The 16,743-nt window shown below is 44.1% G+C and overlaps 1 protein-coding gene across 15 annotated transcripts in view; it reads left to right on the forward strand.

Moving 5' to 3' along the window:
• ncor1 (nuclear receptor corepressor 1) overlaps window positions 1-16,743 on the forward strand; it is a 337,051-nt gene that overhangs the window by 221,324 nt on the left and 98,984 nt on the right. For all 15 annotated transcript variants that reach the window (XM_063031052.1, XM_063031066.1, XM_063031065.1 and 12 more), the window contains 3 exons: window positions 8,786-8,890; window positions 9,026-9,126; window positions 9,664-9,835. In XM_063031052.1, coding sequence (XP_062887122.1) covers window positions 8,786-8,890; window positions 9,026-9,126; window positions 9,664-9,835 — 378 coding nt within the window. The remainder of the gene's footprint in view (window positions 1-8,785; window positions 8,891-9,025; window positions 9,127-9,663; window positions 9,836-16,743) is intronic.

Below are 16,743 nucleotides of genomic sequence, written 5' to 3' on the forward strand. Positions count from 1 at the left end.
TTGCTCCAGAAAGAAAAACCCTATTTCGTGCATCCTATCCTCATAAGACATGTTCTCTAATCTAGCAAGATTCCTGGTAAATCTCTGCACCCACTCTAAAGCTTCCACATACCTTAATGAGGACAACCAGAACTGAACACCATACCACCAAGTGTAATCGAACCGGAGTTTTAGAGAGCTGCAACATTATGTCACGGCACTTGAACTGAATGAAGGCCAACATACTATACACTTCTTAACTGTCCAATTAACCTGCATGACAACTCTAAGGGATCTGTTAATGGTACACATCAAAACCTCCACTCCTGCTACACTGGACATTCACCAATGTGCTTACTGACAGATGTCACAGTATTTGTTAACCCCTGGCATTGACATCTAGAAAGCATGGAGACTCATGTCAGAATGCTGTTTCTAGATTTTAATTCAGCATTGACAATGGGGTGAGCCGTTGGGGCACCCTTTGAGAGAAGAGTAGTGCAGTTTGATGTGACCAGAATGAACATTAAATTTTCCTGAATGCTATTGGTATCCCTTTGCTTTGGAAACTGAAGTAAAAAACCTCAGTTTAATAAAGAAGAACGATGCGTAGCAAAGCAAATATAGCTCCTCATTTAACGAAGGACACTTTTGATGGCATCATTTCTGGTTTATCTGCCACCCTCGTGCCTCTCGTCATTCTGGAGACGTGCAGTCCTTTCATCCCCCATCTCTTCACCTCTTCTGCTGTTTATTCTTTGTCTGTGATCCTGGAGACGTGAATTTCTCAGCTCCTTTGTCTCTTCCTCTCTCCTCCTTCTGTGCCTGTTTTTGTCATTCTGGAGATGTGCAGCCCTTTCATCCCCCATCTCCTTAGCTCTTCTGCTGTTTGTTGTTTGTCTCTGATCCTGGAGACATGCATGCCTCTCCTGCTCTGTCTCTTCTTCTCATCTTTTGTCCTGACTCTTTGATCCTGGAGTCATGCGGCCCTGGCCTCATCCGATTCTTGTTCTCTCCCTCTCCTTGCTGCTTCCTGATGACGTTTGGCGTCATCTCTTGAGCATAATGTCCCCCTTCCCTTTCCACGCGGCATAGTTAGGCTGACCATTTTTTTTTACCCTAATGCTGGATAGAAGATACAAAGCAGTAACATCAAAGGATGCTGATTATTCTTGATGTGGTTGGCGTTGTCCTAAGTGGACGTGATATAGTGACCGCTGTCCTTTGACTGCAGCAAAGGGTTTTCTGGGTGTCTCAAAGTACATCATTACAATAAGATTTAATTATCTCTTGTTGATGGGTGGCAGTTGGATCTGTCCCAATCCTGCACATGCTGATGGTGATTAGCAGAATGTGACCCCTCGAAATAGAGCTGCCCTGCCTTTTTGCTCCGGTAGGTGTCGCTGCTGAGGCTGGCCGTGCGCATGCGTCGGGCTGTCGCATCCCAATTTCCATGATGGCCAATCGGGTCTTGGGTGAAAGCCAGCCTGTTGGTTTTTGGTGAATGAGCAATTTTATACGAATACTGAACTTTGCCTGCATTCTGTAAGTTAGCATATTTTAATTCAATTTAGCCAAAACAGTGCCACTGTAATGCACCGTTTGTGCTAACTGGAGGTCACAAACAGAGCATGAGAGTTTTGGTAGTATATAGATTTACCATTATAATCCCATAGACCTTGGTGAACAAGCTATTCCTCTGTCTAATTACACCACTGTACAACTGCGTGTTGGACTAACCAATAGACCTCAGATAGTCAAAGATGTATAATGTCTCCTCTTCTCCAGCATCCTCAAGACAGGTGCCCTCCAGGGCTGTGTGGTAAGCCCACTGCTGTACATCTAACCTTGCATCACTTTATGCACATAAAATCAATCTCTGTATATAAACTATCTTCTATATTTATATATATTTTAAATTATTGTTTTCTTTATCGTTTTGTGTTTCTTCTGCATCAGATCTGAAGTAACAATTATTGTGTTCTCCTTTACACTTGTATACTGGAAATTAATTACATTAAACAATCTTGAATTTTGAATCTCTGGATGTGGATCTGTCTTGGATGGTGAGGATGCTTATTGATGGATGCCACTTTCATGAGGCACAACCTTTAATAGAGTCATAGAGAAGTACAGCATAGAGTCAGCCCCATCTAGTCCAACTATTTAAGCTGCTACTCCCGTCGATCTCGACCTACATCGGGATCATAGCTCTCCATCCATCGACCTGCACCAGGACCATAACTCTCCCTACCCCTACCATCCATGTACCTATCCAAGCATCTCTTAAATGTTGAAATCGAGCTCATGTGCACCACTTATGCTGGCAGCTCATTCCACACTCTCTCGACTCTCTGAGTGAAGAAATTTTCCCTCAAGTTCCCCTTAAACTTTTCACCTTTCACCAATAACCCATGACCTATATTGTAGTCCCACCCATCCTCAGTGGAAAAAGTCTGCTTACATTTACCCTATCTATACCCTTCATAATCTTGTATACCTCTATCAAATCACCTCTCAAACTTCTACATTCCAAGAAATAAAGTCCTAACCTATTCAATCCTTCCTTATATAACTTGGGTCCTCCAGACTCGGCAACATCCTTGTAAATTTTCTCTGTACTTTTTCAACCTTATTTACATCTTTCTAGTAAGTAGGTCACCAAAACTGTACACAATATTCCAAATTAGGCCTCACCAACATCTTATACAACTTCTTTACGACCCTTTCTACCCATGACACCACTTTCAATGAATTATAGACCTGTTTTCCAGATCCCTTTGTTCTATCACACACCTCAGTGCTTTACTGTTCATGGTTGTTCCTAGCAACGTGCACAAGCTCACATTTGTCTGCATTAAATTCTATCTGCCTTTTTTAGCCCATTTTCCCAACTGATGCAGATCCCTCTGCAGGCATGATAACCTTCCTTACTGTCCACTACATCCCCAATCTTGGTGTCATCCACAAATTTGCTCATCCAGTTAATCACATTATCATACAAATTGTTGATATAGATGACAAACAACAAAGGACCCAACACCAATCATGCAACACTCCACTAGTCACAAGCTTCCAGTCAGAGAGGCAATCCTCTGCTAGCACTGTCTTCTCCCACAAAGCCAACATCTAATCCAACTTACTTCCTCATCTTGAATGCAGCTAAACCTTCTTGACCAGCCTCCCCAGGGTACCTTATCAAAAGCTTACTAAAGTCCATGTAGACAATATCCATTGCCTTGCCTTGATCCACTTCTCTAGTAACATCCTTGAAAAATTCTGTAAGATTGGTTAGATGAGACCTACCATGCTCGAGCTGTGCTGACTATCCTAAATCAGTCCATGTCTATCCAAATATTTATAGATCTGGTCCCCTAGATTACCTTTCAATAACTTTCCCACAACTGGTGACAGACTCAACTGGCCTATAATTTCCTGGTATTTGTTTAGAGCCTTTTTTAAGCAGCGAAACAACATTGGCTATCCTCCAATCCTGTAGTGCCTCTCCTGTTACTAATAATGTTTTAAATGTCTCTGCAAGGGCCCTGGCAATTTCTACACTTGCCTCCTGCAGGGACACCTTGTCAGGCCTTTAGGGATTTATCTACCCTGATTTGCCTCAGGGTAGCAAACACATAGTCATAGTCATACTTTATTGATCCCGGGGGAAATTGGTTTTCATTACAGTTGCACCCATAAATAATAAATAGTAATAGAAATAGTAATATTACTATTAGTAAGTAGTAAATAGTAATAGTCAGAAATAATAAATAGTAATAGAAAATAGTAATAAATAGTTAAATAGTAATATGTAAATCATGCCAGTAAATTATGAAATAAGTCCAGGACCAGCCTATCGGCTCAGGGTGTCTGACCCTCGAAGGGAGGAGTTGTAAAGTTTGATGGCCACAGGCGGGAATGACTTCCTATGACGCTCTGTGCTGCATCTCGGTGGAATGAGTCTCTGGCTGAATGTACTCCTGTGCCCACCCAGTACATTATGTGGTGGATGGGAGACATTGACCAAGATGGCATGCAACTTAGACAGCATCCTCTTTTCAGACACCACCGTGAGAGAGTCCAGTTCCATCCCCACAACATCACTGGCCTTACGAGTGTGTTTGTTGATTCTGTTGGTGTCTGCTACCCTCAGCCTGCTGCCCCAGCACACAACAGCAAACATGATAACACTGGCCACCACAGACTCTTAGAACATCCTCAGCATCGTCCGGCAGATGTTAAAGGACCTCAGTCTCCTCAGGAAATAGAGACGGTTCTGACCCTTCTTGTAGACAGCCCCAGTGTTCTTAGACCAGTCCAGTTTATTGTCAATTCGTAACCCCAGGTATTTGTAAACACCACCACCTCTGTAATCTGTACAGGGCCCATGAAGTTGATCCTGCTTTGCCTCACTTCTATAGACTCTATCCATCTCCTGAGCAAACAGATTCATTTAAGATCTTCTCTATCTGTTTTGGCTCTGCTCATGGATTACCATTCTGATCTTCCAGAGGATCACTTTTGTCTCTTGCAATCCTTTTGATCTTAACATATCTATAGAATCCCTTAGGATTCTCCTTCACCTTTTCTGCTAGTGCAACTTCATGTCGCCTTTTGTCTTAACCAGGGTCTCAATTTCTTTTGAAAACCAAGTTTCCCTACACTTATTATCTTTACCTTTCTATTCTGACAGGCACATACAAGCTTTAGACCATAAGACCATAAGATTTAGGAACAGAAGTAGGTCATTCGGCCCATCGAGTCTGCTCCACCATTCAATCATGGGCTGATCCACTTCATCCAGCCATCCCCACTCTCCTGCTTTCACCCCCATACCCTTTGATGCCCTGGCTAAACAAGAACCTATCTGTCTCTGCCTTAAATACACCCAATGACTTGACCTCCACAGCCGCTCGTGGCAACAAATTCCACAGATTTACCACCCTCTGACTAAAGTAATTTCTCCACATCACAGTTTTAAAAGGACGTCCTTCAATCCTGAAGTCGTGCCCTCTTGTCCTAGAGTCCCCTACCATGGGAAATAATTTTGCCATATCTAATCTGTTCAGGCCTTTTAACATTTGGAATGTTTTCTATGAGATTCCCCATCATTCTCCTGAACTTCAGGGAATACAGCCCAAGAGCTGCCAGATGTTCCTCATACAGTAACCCTCTCATTCCTGGAATCATTGTCATGAATCTTCTGTGAACCCTCTCCAATGTCAGTATATCCTTTCTAAAATAAGGAGCCCAAAACTGCACACAATACTCGTAAGCGTCGTCTCATGAGTGCCTTATAGAGCCTCTACATCATATCCTGGCTGTTATATTCTGTACCTCTAGAAATGAATGCCAGCATTGTATTCGCCTTCTTCACAACTGACTCAACCTGCAGGTTAACCTTTAGGGTAGCTTGCACAAGGACTCCCAAGTCTCCTTGCATCTCTGCGTTTTGAATTCTCTCCCTATCTAAATAATAGTCTGTCCGTTTATTTCTTCCACCAAAGTGCATGACCATACACTTTCCAACATTGTGATCTAAAGGGCAGGACCTCCAGGGTTGTGATCTTAGGATTACTACCTGTGTCACATGCTAGTGAGGCCAGAACTAGGATGATTATACTGTTTGGAGTTGGTGTAGGAGGGAAGGCACAAGCTTTTGGATCATTGGGCTCTCTTCCAGGGAAGGTGGGACCTGTATAGAAGAGACGGTTTGCACTTGAACCAGAGGAGAACTAATATCCTAGTAGGAAGGTTTGTTAAAACTGCACGGTAGGGTTTAAATTGAGTTGCAAGTGGAGGGAACCAGGGGGCCAGCTTTGTACTCTTCAAATTTCATTTTTGAAGACCTCCCACTTTCTAAGTACATCTTTGCCAAAAAAACAGCCTGCTTCAATCCACACTTGCCAGATTATCTTTGATACCATCAAAATTGGCCTTTCTTCAATTTAGAATATTAAACTGCGGACCAGATCTATCTTTTTGCTTTACATCCAGTGACCACAATGCCATTAGTTTCAAAGTGTTCTCCTACACAAACTTCTGTCACCTGCCCTGCCTCATTCCCTAATAACAGATCCAGCATCACACGCTCTCTCGGGTCATCTGATGAAGGAAACCTTCCTGAGCACATTTGACAAACTCTATCCCATCTAGTCCTTTTACAGTATGGGATTCCCAGTTAATAAATGGAAAGTTAAAATCACCTACTGTAACAACCTTATGTTTCTTGCATCAGCCTGTGATCTCTTCAAATTTGTTCCTGTAAATCCCTCGGACTGTTGGGTGTTCTGTAATGTAGCCCCATTAACATGGTCATATCTTACTAATTTCTCAGTTCCACCCACAATGCCTCACTGGTCGTGTTCTCCAGTCTATCCTGACAGAGCACTGCTGTGACATTTTCCCAGACTAGTAATGCCAGCCCTCCTCATTTAATTCCTCCCTCTCTGTTATGTCTAAAGCAACAGAACTCTGGAACCTTTGTGTCTAAAACAACGGAACTCTGGAATATTGAGCTGCCAGTCCTGCCCCTCCTGCAACCAAGTCACACTAATGGCTATAATGTCATAAATCCAAGTGTTAATCTGTGCACTGAGCTCATCTGTCTTTCCTATGATATTTCCTGCATTGAAATATACGCAGCTCAGGACACTAATCACATCTTGCTCAACCTTTTGATTCATGTCTTTGTCTGCGGTTTTGCAACATATGCTTGCACAATTTCTCCACTAACTGTTCTGGCGCTCTGGTTCCCTCCGCCTGCAACTCAATTTAAACTATATCGTGCAGTTTTAAGGAACCTTCCTGCGAGGATATTAGTTCCCTTCCAGTTCAAGTGCAAACTGTCCCTTCTATACAGGTCCCACCTTCCCTAGAAGAGAGCCCAATGAATGAAAATCTTGTGTCCTCCCTCCTACACCAACTCCTTAGCCATGTATTAAACTGTATAATTGTCCTAGTTCTGGCCTCACTAGCATGTGGCACAGGTAGCAATCCTGAAATCACAACCCTGGAGGTCCTGCCCTTCAGCTTAGCACCTAACTCTCTAAGCTCCCTATGCGATCCTCATCACTTGTCCTACCCATGGACCACAACCTCTGGCTGTTCACCCTCCCACTTAAGAATTCTGAGGACTCGATCTGAGATGTCCCAGAGCCTGGTACAAGGAAGATTTTTTGAAAATGTTCCCACTTGCAATCCCAAGTTTCTGCCAAATGTTTATTGTAATTAGCCCTACCGCCATTACTTTCCCGTTTCATCTGTTGTTGTCTGTGTCCGTGGCTATGCTAAAGATCAGAGTTGTGGTCACTATCTGTAAAATATTGCCTATCAAGAGGTTCATCACCTGACCAAGTTCAATGCCGAGTACCATATCCAGTCTGGCCTCTCCTAGTCTGTCTGTCCACATATTGTAATGGAATTGGTAATTCTTCCTGGACACACTTAACAAGGTCTGCCTCATCTGTCCGCTCGCATTGAGGAGTTGCCTGTCAATATTAGGGAGGTTGAAGTCACTCAATATCTACCTGCTTATCTGCTCTTCAGTGCCTATGGAATACCCCCAACAGAGTGATTGCTCTGATCCCTTCCTGCTTCTGACTTCCACCCACACTGACTTAATGAATGATTTCTCCACAATGTTTTCCCTTCCTGCTGCTGGGATACTCAGCTTGAATAGCAATGTCGCTCTCCGCCCCCACCCACCACCCCTCTTGTGTCCTTCCCTATCCATTTTGAAGCATTTAAACGATGGAACATCAAGCAGACAATCTGGCACCTGTGACCGACAAGTCGCTGTAATTGCCACAACATTGTAATCCGCTAAATTGCATCTGCTCTGATATTATTCATTTTGGACAGCTTAGTAGTGCAGCCAGAAGTGCTACTGTATCATAGTACCAAAGACCTGGGTTCAAACGCTGGGGAGAAAGAAGTGATCAAATTTGAGGAGAGCTGATGAGAGAGTATCATAACGTCATAGTCATACGGCATGAAAACAAGCCATTTGGTCCATCATTGACCAACGTGTACCCACCTGTGTTAATCCCATCTCCCAGCACTTCACCCAAAGCCTTTTATAACAAAGTAATTCACATGTTTCTCTTAACACTTCCTAAATGCTGTTGGTTACTCTGCTGCCGGCAGTCTGTTCCAGATGCTCACCACTCTCCTCCTCTGGTGACCCATTTCATGTACAGTTGCAAAAAAAGGTTTCGTGAACCCTTTGCAATTACCTGTTTTTTTTGTATTAATTACTCCTAAAATGTGGTCTGATTTTCATCTAAGTCACAATAATAAATGAGCACAATCTGCCTAAACTAATAACTCTAATTGTAGATTTCATGTCTTTATTGAACACATTGTTTAATCATTCACAGTCTAGACTGTAAAAAGTATGTGAACCCTTGTATTTAATAACTGGTATGACCTCCTTTAGCAGCAATAACTTCCATCAAATGTTTCCTGTAGGCTGCTGATCAGACTTGCACAACAGCGAGGAGGAATTTTAGACCATTCCTCCATACAAAACTGTTTCAGTTCAACAAGGTGAGCTGATGGTTGCAGACACTTTTAGTAGTGTCAGAGGCGATCAGGGAAAACTGCAAGTGGCAGCAAGGGCAGCAGGGCTGAGCCAGTCGGATTACATTCTCTGTGCTGGTTATCAGCGTGTGAAGAGGGTGTGGGGGCTTCTGGCAACATTTTTAAAAGGCATCCTTGTGATTAGGTGACTGGGCTGAATTTAAAGGACAAAGGAAATGTGAAAGCAGTAAGTTTGTAACTGGTTTTGTTCTTGATTTTCCAGGTCCATTACAATTCATTAAACAAGAGGAACTCTCTCCCAGGAGCCACAATCCCCAGCCTGAGGGCCTGCTGTCCAGGGCAGCTTATGAAGCCAATATGGTGAGAGGTAAGGTGATAATGAATCCAAAATCTGACATTGCTTCAAGCATAATAGGTGACGTGTAAAATTATCTGGAAAGACTTATTCACAAATTTCAGCAATTGTTGAAAAAAGCATGATTTTACTCTTGTTTTCTAACAGGTGGTCCAATAGCAACCATTCAGGACACAGGTTTAACAAGAGGCAGCCCAATAAACAAGGTTTCTGCAGAACCACCCTCTTACCGGGGCTCTATCACTCAGGTATATACCATTGTCTCCTTCCTGTTGAGCTCCTGCAATGACTGTGAGCTCAGATTTGACCACAGGAAGGCTGCCTGCAGGAATCGAATGACGCTGAATTCCTAGAGACCAACAATATGCTCTAACCCAGAGATCAAATTGAAATCTATCTGAACAAATGTTAGGTTGGATTCAGTAACTTAAGGCTTTGCGTCAGTAAGAGAACAGGCAGACTTCTCCAGCTGGTATTCTATGACTGCAGCAGCCAAAACACAGCCTCTGCCAGAGCCTTCATTCAGGTTTCTGTCAACAGGGAAGATTTATTTGTTGCTTTGTAGGTCGCAATTTCAGCGGTGGGAATCTGATCTTCTCTTGCTACAGCACCTGTGACATCAAGAGTTGCTGGTCCTTCAGTGTTTTTGTGCAATGGTATTGCAAAATAGCTTCCAGCTTGTTAGCTGGCTGAAATGACAGTTCAACCTGAACTGTGCTAAACAGACTTGGCGATTGAAACTCAGAACAAATAAATAGTCCAATGAGAATACATTCTGTTTGCAGGGCACACCGGGTCTGTCACAACAAGGCATAGCTGCAGATACGCTGCTGAAAGGAGCAATCGGCAAACTGGCCACTGAGGAGTCAGGGAGCCCCGAACAGTCCCGGGAAGAGGCAATGTCTAAAGGTCATGTCATCTATGAAAGTAAGAGTGGTCACATATTGTCCTATGATAGTAAGTTCACAGTCTTTTTATTCTTCTTTGTAAAGCAGCTTTCCAAAATCTATGCAGTTTTTTTCACATCCACGTATTTTGCCCAGTGGGAATGGGATCAAGACATAAGAAATACTTAGCAAGGCCAGTCAGCCCTTCAGAGTTACTCTGCCATTTGGTGAGATCATGGTTGAATCAGTCTTGGCCTCCAGCAACCTTCTGACTCCCAATCACTTGACCTCTGAGAGGGAATTTGTAGAATGGCTATGGGATGGCTTTTTAAAGCAGCTCATGTTTGAGCCAATTGGCTTTTTAAAGCAGCTCATGTTTGAGCCAATGAAGGGATCAGCTATTCTGGATTGCATGTTCTGTAATGAACTAGATTTGATGAGGGAGTTTTAAGATAAAAGAATCCTTAAGAGATCGTGATCATAATTTGATAGAATTCACCCTGAAATTTGAAAGGGAGAAGCTAAAGTCAAATGTATCGGTATTGCAGTGGAGTAAAGAAAATTACAGAGGCATGAGAGAGGAACTGGCCAAAGTTGATTGGAGGGGGATACTAGAGGGATTAAGGCAGAGGAGAGTTTGTGGATGTTGTGTACTTCGATTTTTAAAAGGCCCTTGACAAGATAAGTACAAGATAATGGGAGGCATTGATCGTGTGGATAGTCAGAGGCTTTTTCCCAGGGCTGAAATGGCTAGCACAAGAGGGCATAGTTTTAAGGTGCTTCGAAGTAGGTACAGAGGAGATGTCAGGGGTAAGTTTTTTATGCAGAGAGTGGTGAGTGCATGGAATGGGCTGCCAGCGGCAGCGGAGGTGGAAACGATAGAGTCTTTTAAGAGACTCCTGGATGGATACATGGAGCTTAGGAAAATAGAGGGCTATGGGTAAGCCTAGGTAGTTCTAAGGTAAGGACATGTTTGGCACAGCTTTGTGGGCCAGTAGGCCTGTATTGTGCTGTAGGTTTTCTATGTTCTGAGATGCCATATAAGAGGCTGCTTACCCCAAGATAAGAGCCCATGGCATTACAGGAAAGATACTAGCATGCATAGAGCATTGGCAAAGTGTGGGAGTTGCAGGGGGATAGGAACCAGAATGCCAGAACAGATAGTAGAGGGTCTGATATCTTAACAGCATCTGTTTCCACAACCAAAGTCAGGAAGCAAAAGTTTGAGCATGGTGGGAGTAATATTCTGAGCTGCATATGTTTCAAAGCAAGATGTATTGTAGGAAAGGCAGATGAGCTAAGGGCATGGATCAACACCTGGAATTATGATATTGTAGCCATTAGTGAGTGCAGGAGGAGGCAGCTCTGGCAGCTCAATATTCTGGAATTGTGTTGTTTTAGATGTGATAAAGTAGGAAAGGTTAAAGGGGGAAGCAAGGCTTTACTAGTCAGGGAAAATGTCACAGCAGTGCTGAGTCTGGACAGACTGGAGAACTCATCTAGTGAGGTTTTATGATTGGAACTGAAGAATAAGAAAGGTGTGACCATGTTAATGGTGCTGTATTATAGACCACCCAACAGTCTGTGGGATTTAGAGATTGCAGACTGTTGCAAGAAACATACGACTGGTATGGTAGATGATTTTAACTTCCGCTTGTTTAGTGGGAAAAGGACTGGATGAGACAGAGTTTGTCAAGTGTGTTCGGGAAAGCTTCCTGAATCAGTGCATAGGAGTCCCAGCAATAGTCAAGTCAAGTCACTTTTTATTGTAATTTCGACCATAACTGCTGGTACAGTACACAGTAAAAATGAGACAACGTTTTTCAGGAACATGGTGCTACGTGAACAATATAAAAACTACACTGAACTACATAAAACAACACAAAACTACACTAGACTACGGACCTACCCAGGACTGCATAAAGTGCACAAAACAGTGCAAGCATTACAATAAATAATAAACAAGACAATATGCGCAGTAGAGGGCAGTAGGTTGGTGTCAGTCCAGGCTCTGAGTATTGAGGAGTCTTTTGGCTTGGAGGAAGAAACTGTTACATAGTCTGGTCGTGAGAGCCTGAATGCTTTGGTGCCTTTTGCCAGATGGCAGGAGGGAGAAGAGTTTGTATGAGGGGTGCATGGGGTCCTTCATAATGCTGTTTGCTTTACGGATGCAGCGTGTGGTGTAAATGTCTGTAATGGCGGGTAGAGAGACCCCGATGATCTTCTCAGCTGACCTCACTATCCGCTGCAGGCTCTTGCCATCCGAGTTGGGGCAATTTCCGAACCAGGCAGTGATGCAGCTGCTCAGGATGCTCTCAATACAACCTCTGTAGAATGTGGTGAGGATAGCGGGTGGGAGATGGACTTTTCTCAGCCTTCGTAGAAAGTAGAGATGCTGCTGGACTTTCTTTGCTATGGAGCTGGTGTTGAGGGACTGGGTGAGATTCTCCGCCAGGTGAACACCAAGAAATTTGGTGCTCTTAAGGAAGAGTCGTCGATGTTTAGCGGTGAGTGGTCGTTCTGTATCCTCCTGAAGTCAACAACCATCTCTTGTTTTGTTCACATTCAGAGACAGGTTGTTGGCTCTGCACCAGTCCATTAGCCGCTACACCTCCTCTCTGTATGCTGCCTTATCGTTCTTGCTGATGAGACCCACCACGGTCGTGTCATCGGTGAACTTGATGATGTGGTTCGAGCTGTGTGTTGCTGCACAGTCGTGGGTCAGCAGAGTGAACAGCAGTGGACTGAGCACACAGCCCTGGGGGGCCCCGTGCTCAGTGTGATGGTGTTGGAGATGCTGCTCCTGATCCGGACTGACTGAGGTCTCCCAGTCAGGAAGTCTAGGATCCAGTTGCAGAGGGAGATGTTCAGACCCAGTAGGCTCAGCTTTCCAATCAGTTTCTGAGAAATGATTGTGTTGAATGCTGAACTGAAGTCTATGAACAGCGTTCGAATGTACATGTCTTTTGTCTAGGTGGGTTTAGGCCAGGTGGAGGCTGATGGCAATGGCGTCTGTTGAACGGTTGGGACGGTACACGAACTGCAGGGGGTCCAGTGAGGGGAGCAGCAGGGTCTTGATGTGCCTCATGACGAGCCTCTCGAAACACTTCATGATGATGGATGTGAGTGCAACGGGACGGTAGTCGTTGAGGCAGGACACTGAAGACTTCTTTGGCAGGGGGTCGATGGTGGCGGCCTTGAAGCACGTAGGAACGACGGTGCTGCTCAGGGAGACATTGAAGATGTCAGTGAGAACCTCTGCTGTCTGGTCTGCACATCCTCTAAGCACACTGCCAGGAATATTGTCTGGTCCAGCAGCCTTCCGTGGGTTGACCCTGCGCCGGGTTCTCCTCACATCAGCCACGGTAAGATACAGTACCTGGTCATTTGGAGGAGGGGTGGTCTTCCTCGTCACCATGTCATTTTTCCGCCTCAAAACGAGTGTAGAAGTTATTCAACGCTTCTGGGAGGGAGGCATCACCAGCACAGGCAGGTGGTGTTGTTTTGCAGTTGGTGATGTCCTGAATGCCCTTCCACATGCGCCGTGTGTCGCCGCTGTCCTGGAAGTGGCTGTGGATTCGCTGTGCATGCTTTGCCTCTCTGATGGCCTGGGACAGTTTGGCCCTCACTGTTGTTAGGGCTGCCTTGTCACCTGCTCTGAAGGCGGAGTTACGGGTCTTCAGCAGCGCACGCACCTCCACGGTCATCCATGGCTTCTGGTTAGCGCATGCAGTGATGGTCTTGGCCACAGTGACGTCATCAATGCACTTGCTGATGTAGCTAGTCGCTGATGCTGTGTACTCCTCTAAGTTGGTAGAGTCGCCATCGGTTGCAGCCTCCCTGAACATGTGCCAGTCAGTGTGCTCAAAGCAGTCTTGAAGAGCAGAGATGGCTTCTGCTGGCCAGGTTTTCACCTGCTTCTGAACTGGTCTGGAGTGCCTGACGAGCGATTTGTATGCTGGGATTAGCATAACAGAGATGTGGTCAGAGTAACCGAGGTGGGGGAGGGGCTCCGCCCGGTACACGTCGGGAATATTTGTGTAAACAAGGTCCAACATGTTCTCCCGTCTCGTTGCAAAGTCCACATTCTGATGGAATCTGGGGAGCACTGACTTAAATAGATTGTGCAATACTTATCTATGAAGGAATGAAACGGTGCAGGTGACAAAAGTTTGCGTAAGAGAACACTTAGCATTAGTGATCATGATGCCATTAGTTTCAAGGTAGTTATGGTAAAAGGTCTGGTCCTTGGTTTGAGATTCTAAATTGGAGAAACGCCAATCTTGATGGTATCAGAAAGATCTAACAAGTGTGAATTTGGACAGGCTGTTTTCTGGCAAATGTGTAAATGGGAGGTCTTCAAGAGTGAAATTTTCAGAGTGCAAAGCTTGTACTGTATGTGCCTGTCAGAATAAAAGGCAAGGATAACAGGTTTAGGGAATCTTGATTTTCAAGAGATACTGAGATTCTGATTTAGAAAAAAATGGAGATGCATAATGGGTATTGGCAGGTAGGAACAACTGATATATTTGAGTATAAGAAATGCAAGAGAACACTTAAGAAATCAGGAGAGCTAAAGGAAGACATGAGGTTGCTCTAGCAGACAAGGTGAAGGAGAAGGTATAATGCTGATATGTTAAGAACAAAATTGCAAGGGACAAAATTGGTCCTCTGGAAGATCAGAATGGTAATCCATGTGTAGAGCCAAATGAGATGTGGATGATCTGTTGGAGCTATTGCTGAACCCTTTCCCATTCACCTCAATGCTTCAGTCTCCCTTGCTGTTTTGAGATGGAATCATTCATGACCCCACTTTGGTTGTTTCCATGAGTCAGCTTGTGTTCTTGGTCTGTTAGTCTTTTTTGGACCCCTGTCTCGAATCTCCATGAGGCAGCTCTCTGGACACAGCTTAGCATACAGGAAAGATGTAAATAAGATTGAAAGACTACAGAAATAAAATTTACAAGCATGCTGCCGGGACTGGAGGGTTTGAGTTGTAAGGAAAGATTGAATAGGTTAGAATTTTCTTCCTTACAATGTCGAACTATGTGAGGAGATTTGATGGAGGTGTACAAAATTATGAGGGTATTAGATAAGGTTAATGCAAGCAGGCCTTTTCCGCTAAGGTTGGGTGAGACTTGAAGTAGAGGTCATGAGATAATGGTGAAAGCTGAAATTTTAATGTGAACGTGAGCAGGTAACTTCTTCATTCAGGTTGGTGAGAGTATGGAACAAGCTGCCAGCACAAGTGGTGCATGCAATTGTGATTTCAACATTGAAGAGAACTTTGGATAAGTACATGGATGGAAGGTTATGGCAGGCTATGGTCCAGGTGCATATCAATGGGCTTGGGAGTTTAAATGATTCGGCATGGATTAGATGGGCCCAAATGGCGGCTCTGGAAGGAGCTTTTTCTGATGGCTGCTGTTGACTAACACTATTCCGCAGTGGTCGGTGTTGGGACCGCTCCTTCATACATTGTATATCAATGATTTGAATGATAGAATTGATGACTTTGTGGCCAAGTTTGCCGACAATACGATGATAGGTGGTGGGGCTGGTAGTGTTGAAACAGGGAGGCTGCAGAAGTCCTTGGATTGATCAGGAGAATGGGTAAAAAAAAAAGTGGCAAATGGAATACAGTGGTGGGCAAATTGTTGGAGAAGATCCTGAGAGGCAGGACTTATGAGCATTTGGAGAGACATAATCTGATTAGGGATAGTCAGCATGGCTTTGTCAAGGGCAGGTCGTGCTTTACGAGCCTGATTGAATTCTTTGAGAATGCAACAAAACACATTGATGAAGGAAGAGTAGTGGATATAGTGTATATGGATTCAGTAAGGCATTTGATAAGGTTCCCCAAGCAAGACTCGTGCAGAAAATAAGGAGGCATGGGATCCAATGAGACCTTGCTTTGTGGATCCAGAAGGCAAAGGGTGGTTGTACATGGTTCATATTCTGCATGGATGACCAGTGGTGTTCCGCAGGGATCTGTTCTAGGATACCTCCTCTTAGTGATTTTTATAAATGACCTGGATGAAGAAGTAGAATGGTGGGTTAGTAAGTTTGCTGATGTCACAAAGATTGAGAGTGTTGTGGATAGTCTGGAGGGTTGTCAGAGGTTACAGTAGGTCATCGATAGGATGCAGAACTGGGCTGAGAAGTGGCAGATGAAGTTCATCCCAGATAAGTGTGAACTGGTTAATTTTGGAAGGTCAAATTTGAAGGCAGAGTATAAGATTAATGGTAAGACCCTTGGCAGTGTGGAGGAGAGTCCGTGTCCATAGGACACTTAAAGTTGCTACGCAGATTGACAGTGTTGTTAAGAAGGCGTATGGTGTGTTGCCATTCATCAACTGTGGGATTGAGTTCAAGAGCTGTGAGGTAATGTTACAGATATATAAGACCTTGGTTAGACTCACTTGGAGTACTGAGCTCACTTCTGGTCACCTTATTACAGGAAGGATGTGGATACTATAGAAAGAGTGCAGAGAAGATTTACAAGAATGTTGCTTGGATTGGAGGAAATAGGTTGAATGAACTTGGTCTTTTCTCCTTGGAGCGATGGAGGATGAGAGGTGACCTGATAGAGGAGTATAAAATGATGAGCGGCATTGATTGTGTGGATAGTCAGATATTTTTCCTGGGGCTGAAATGGCTAACACGAAGGGGCATAGTTTTTAAGGTGCTTGGAAGTAGGTACAAGGGGGAAGTCAGAGCTGAGTTTTTCCACACAGAAAGTGGTGGGAGCATGGAATGCACTGCCAGCGATGGTGGTAAAGACAGATACAATAGGGTCTTTTAAGAGACTCTTAGATAGGTACATGGAGCTTTGAAAAATAGAAGGCTATGCAGTAGGGAAATTTAGGGAAATTCTAGGCAGTTTCTAGATTACATGGTTACATAGTCAGCACAACATTGTGGGCCAAAGGGCCTGTAATGTGTTGGAGATGTCTGTGCCCTAAATTATAACCTTCT

The sequence above is a fragment of the Mobula hypostoma genome, chromosome 23 (assembly GCF_963921235.1).
Source record: "Mobula hypostoma chromosome 23, sMobHyp1.1, whole genome shotgun sequence".
NCBI lineage: Eukaryota > Metazoa > Chordata > Chondrichthyes > Myliobatiformes > Myliobatidae > Mobula > Mobula hypostoma.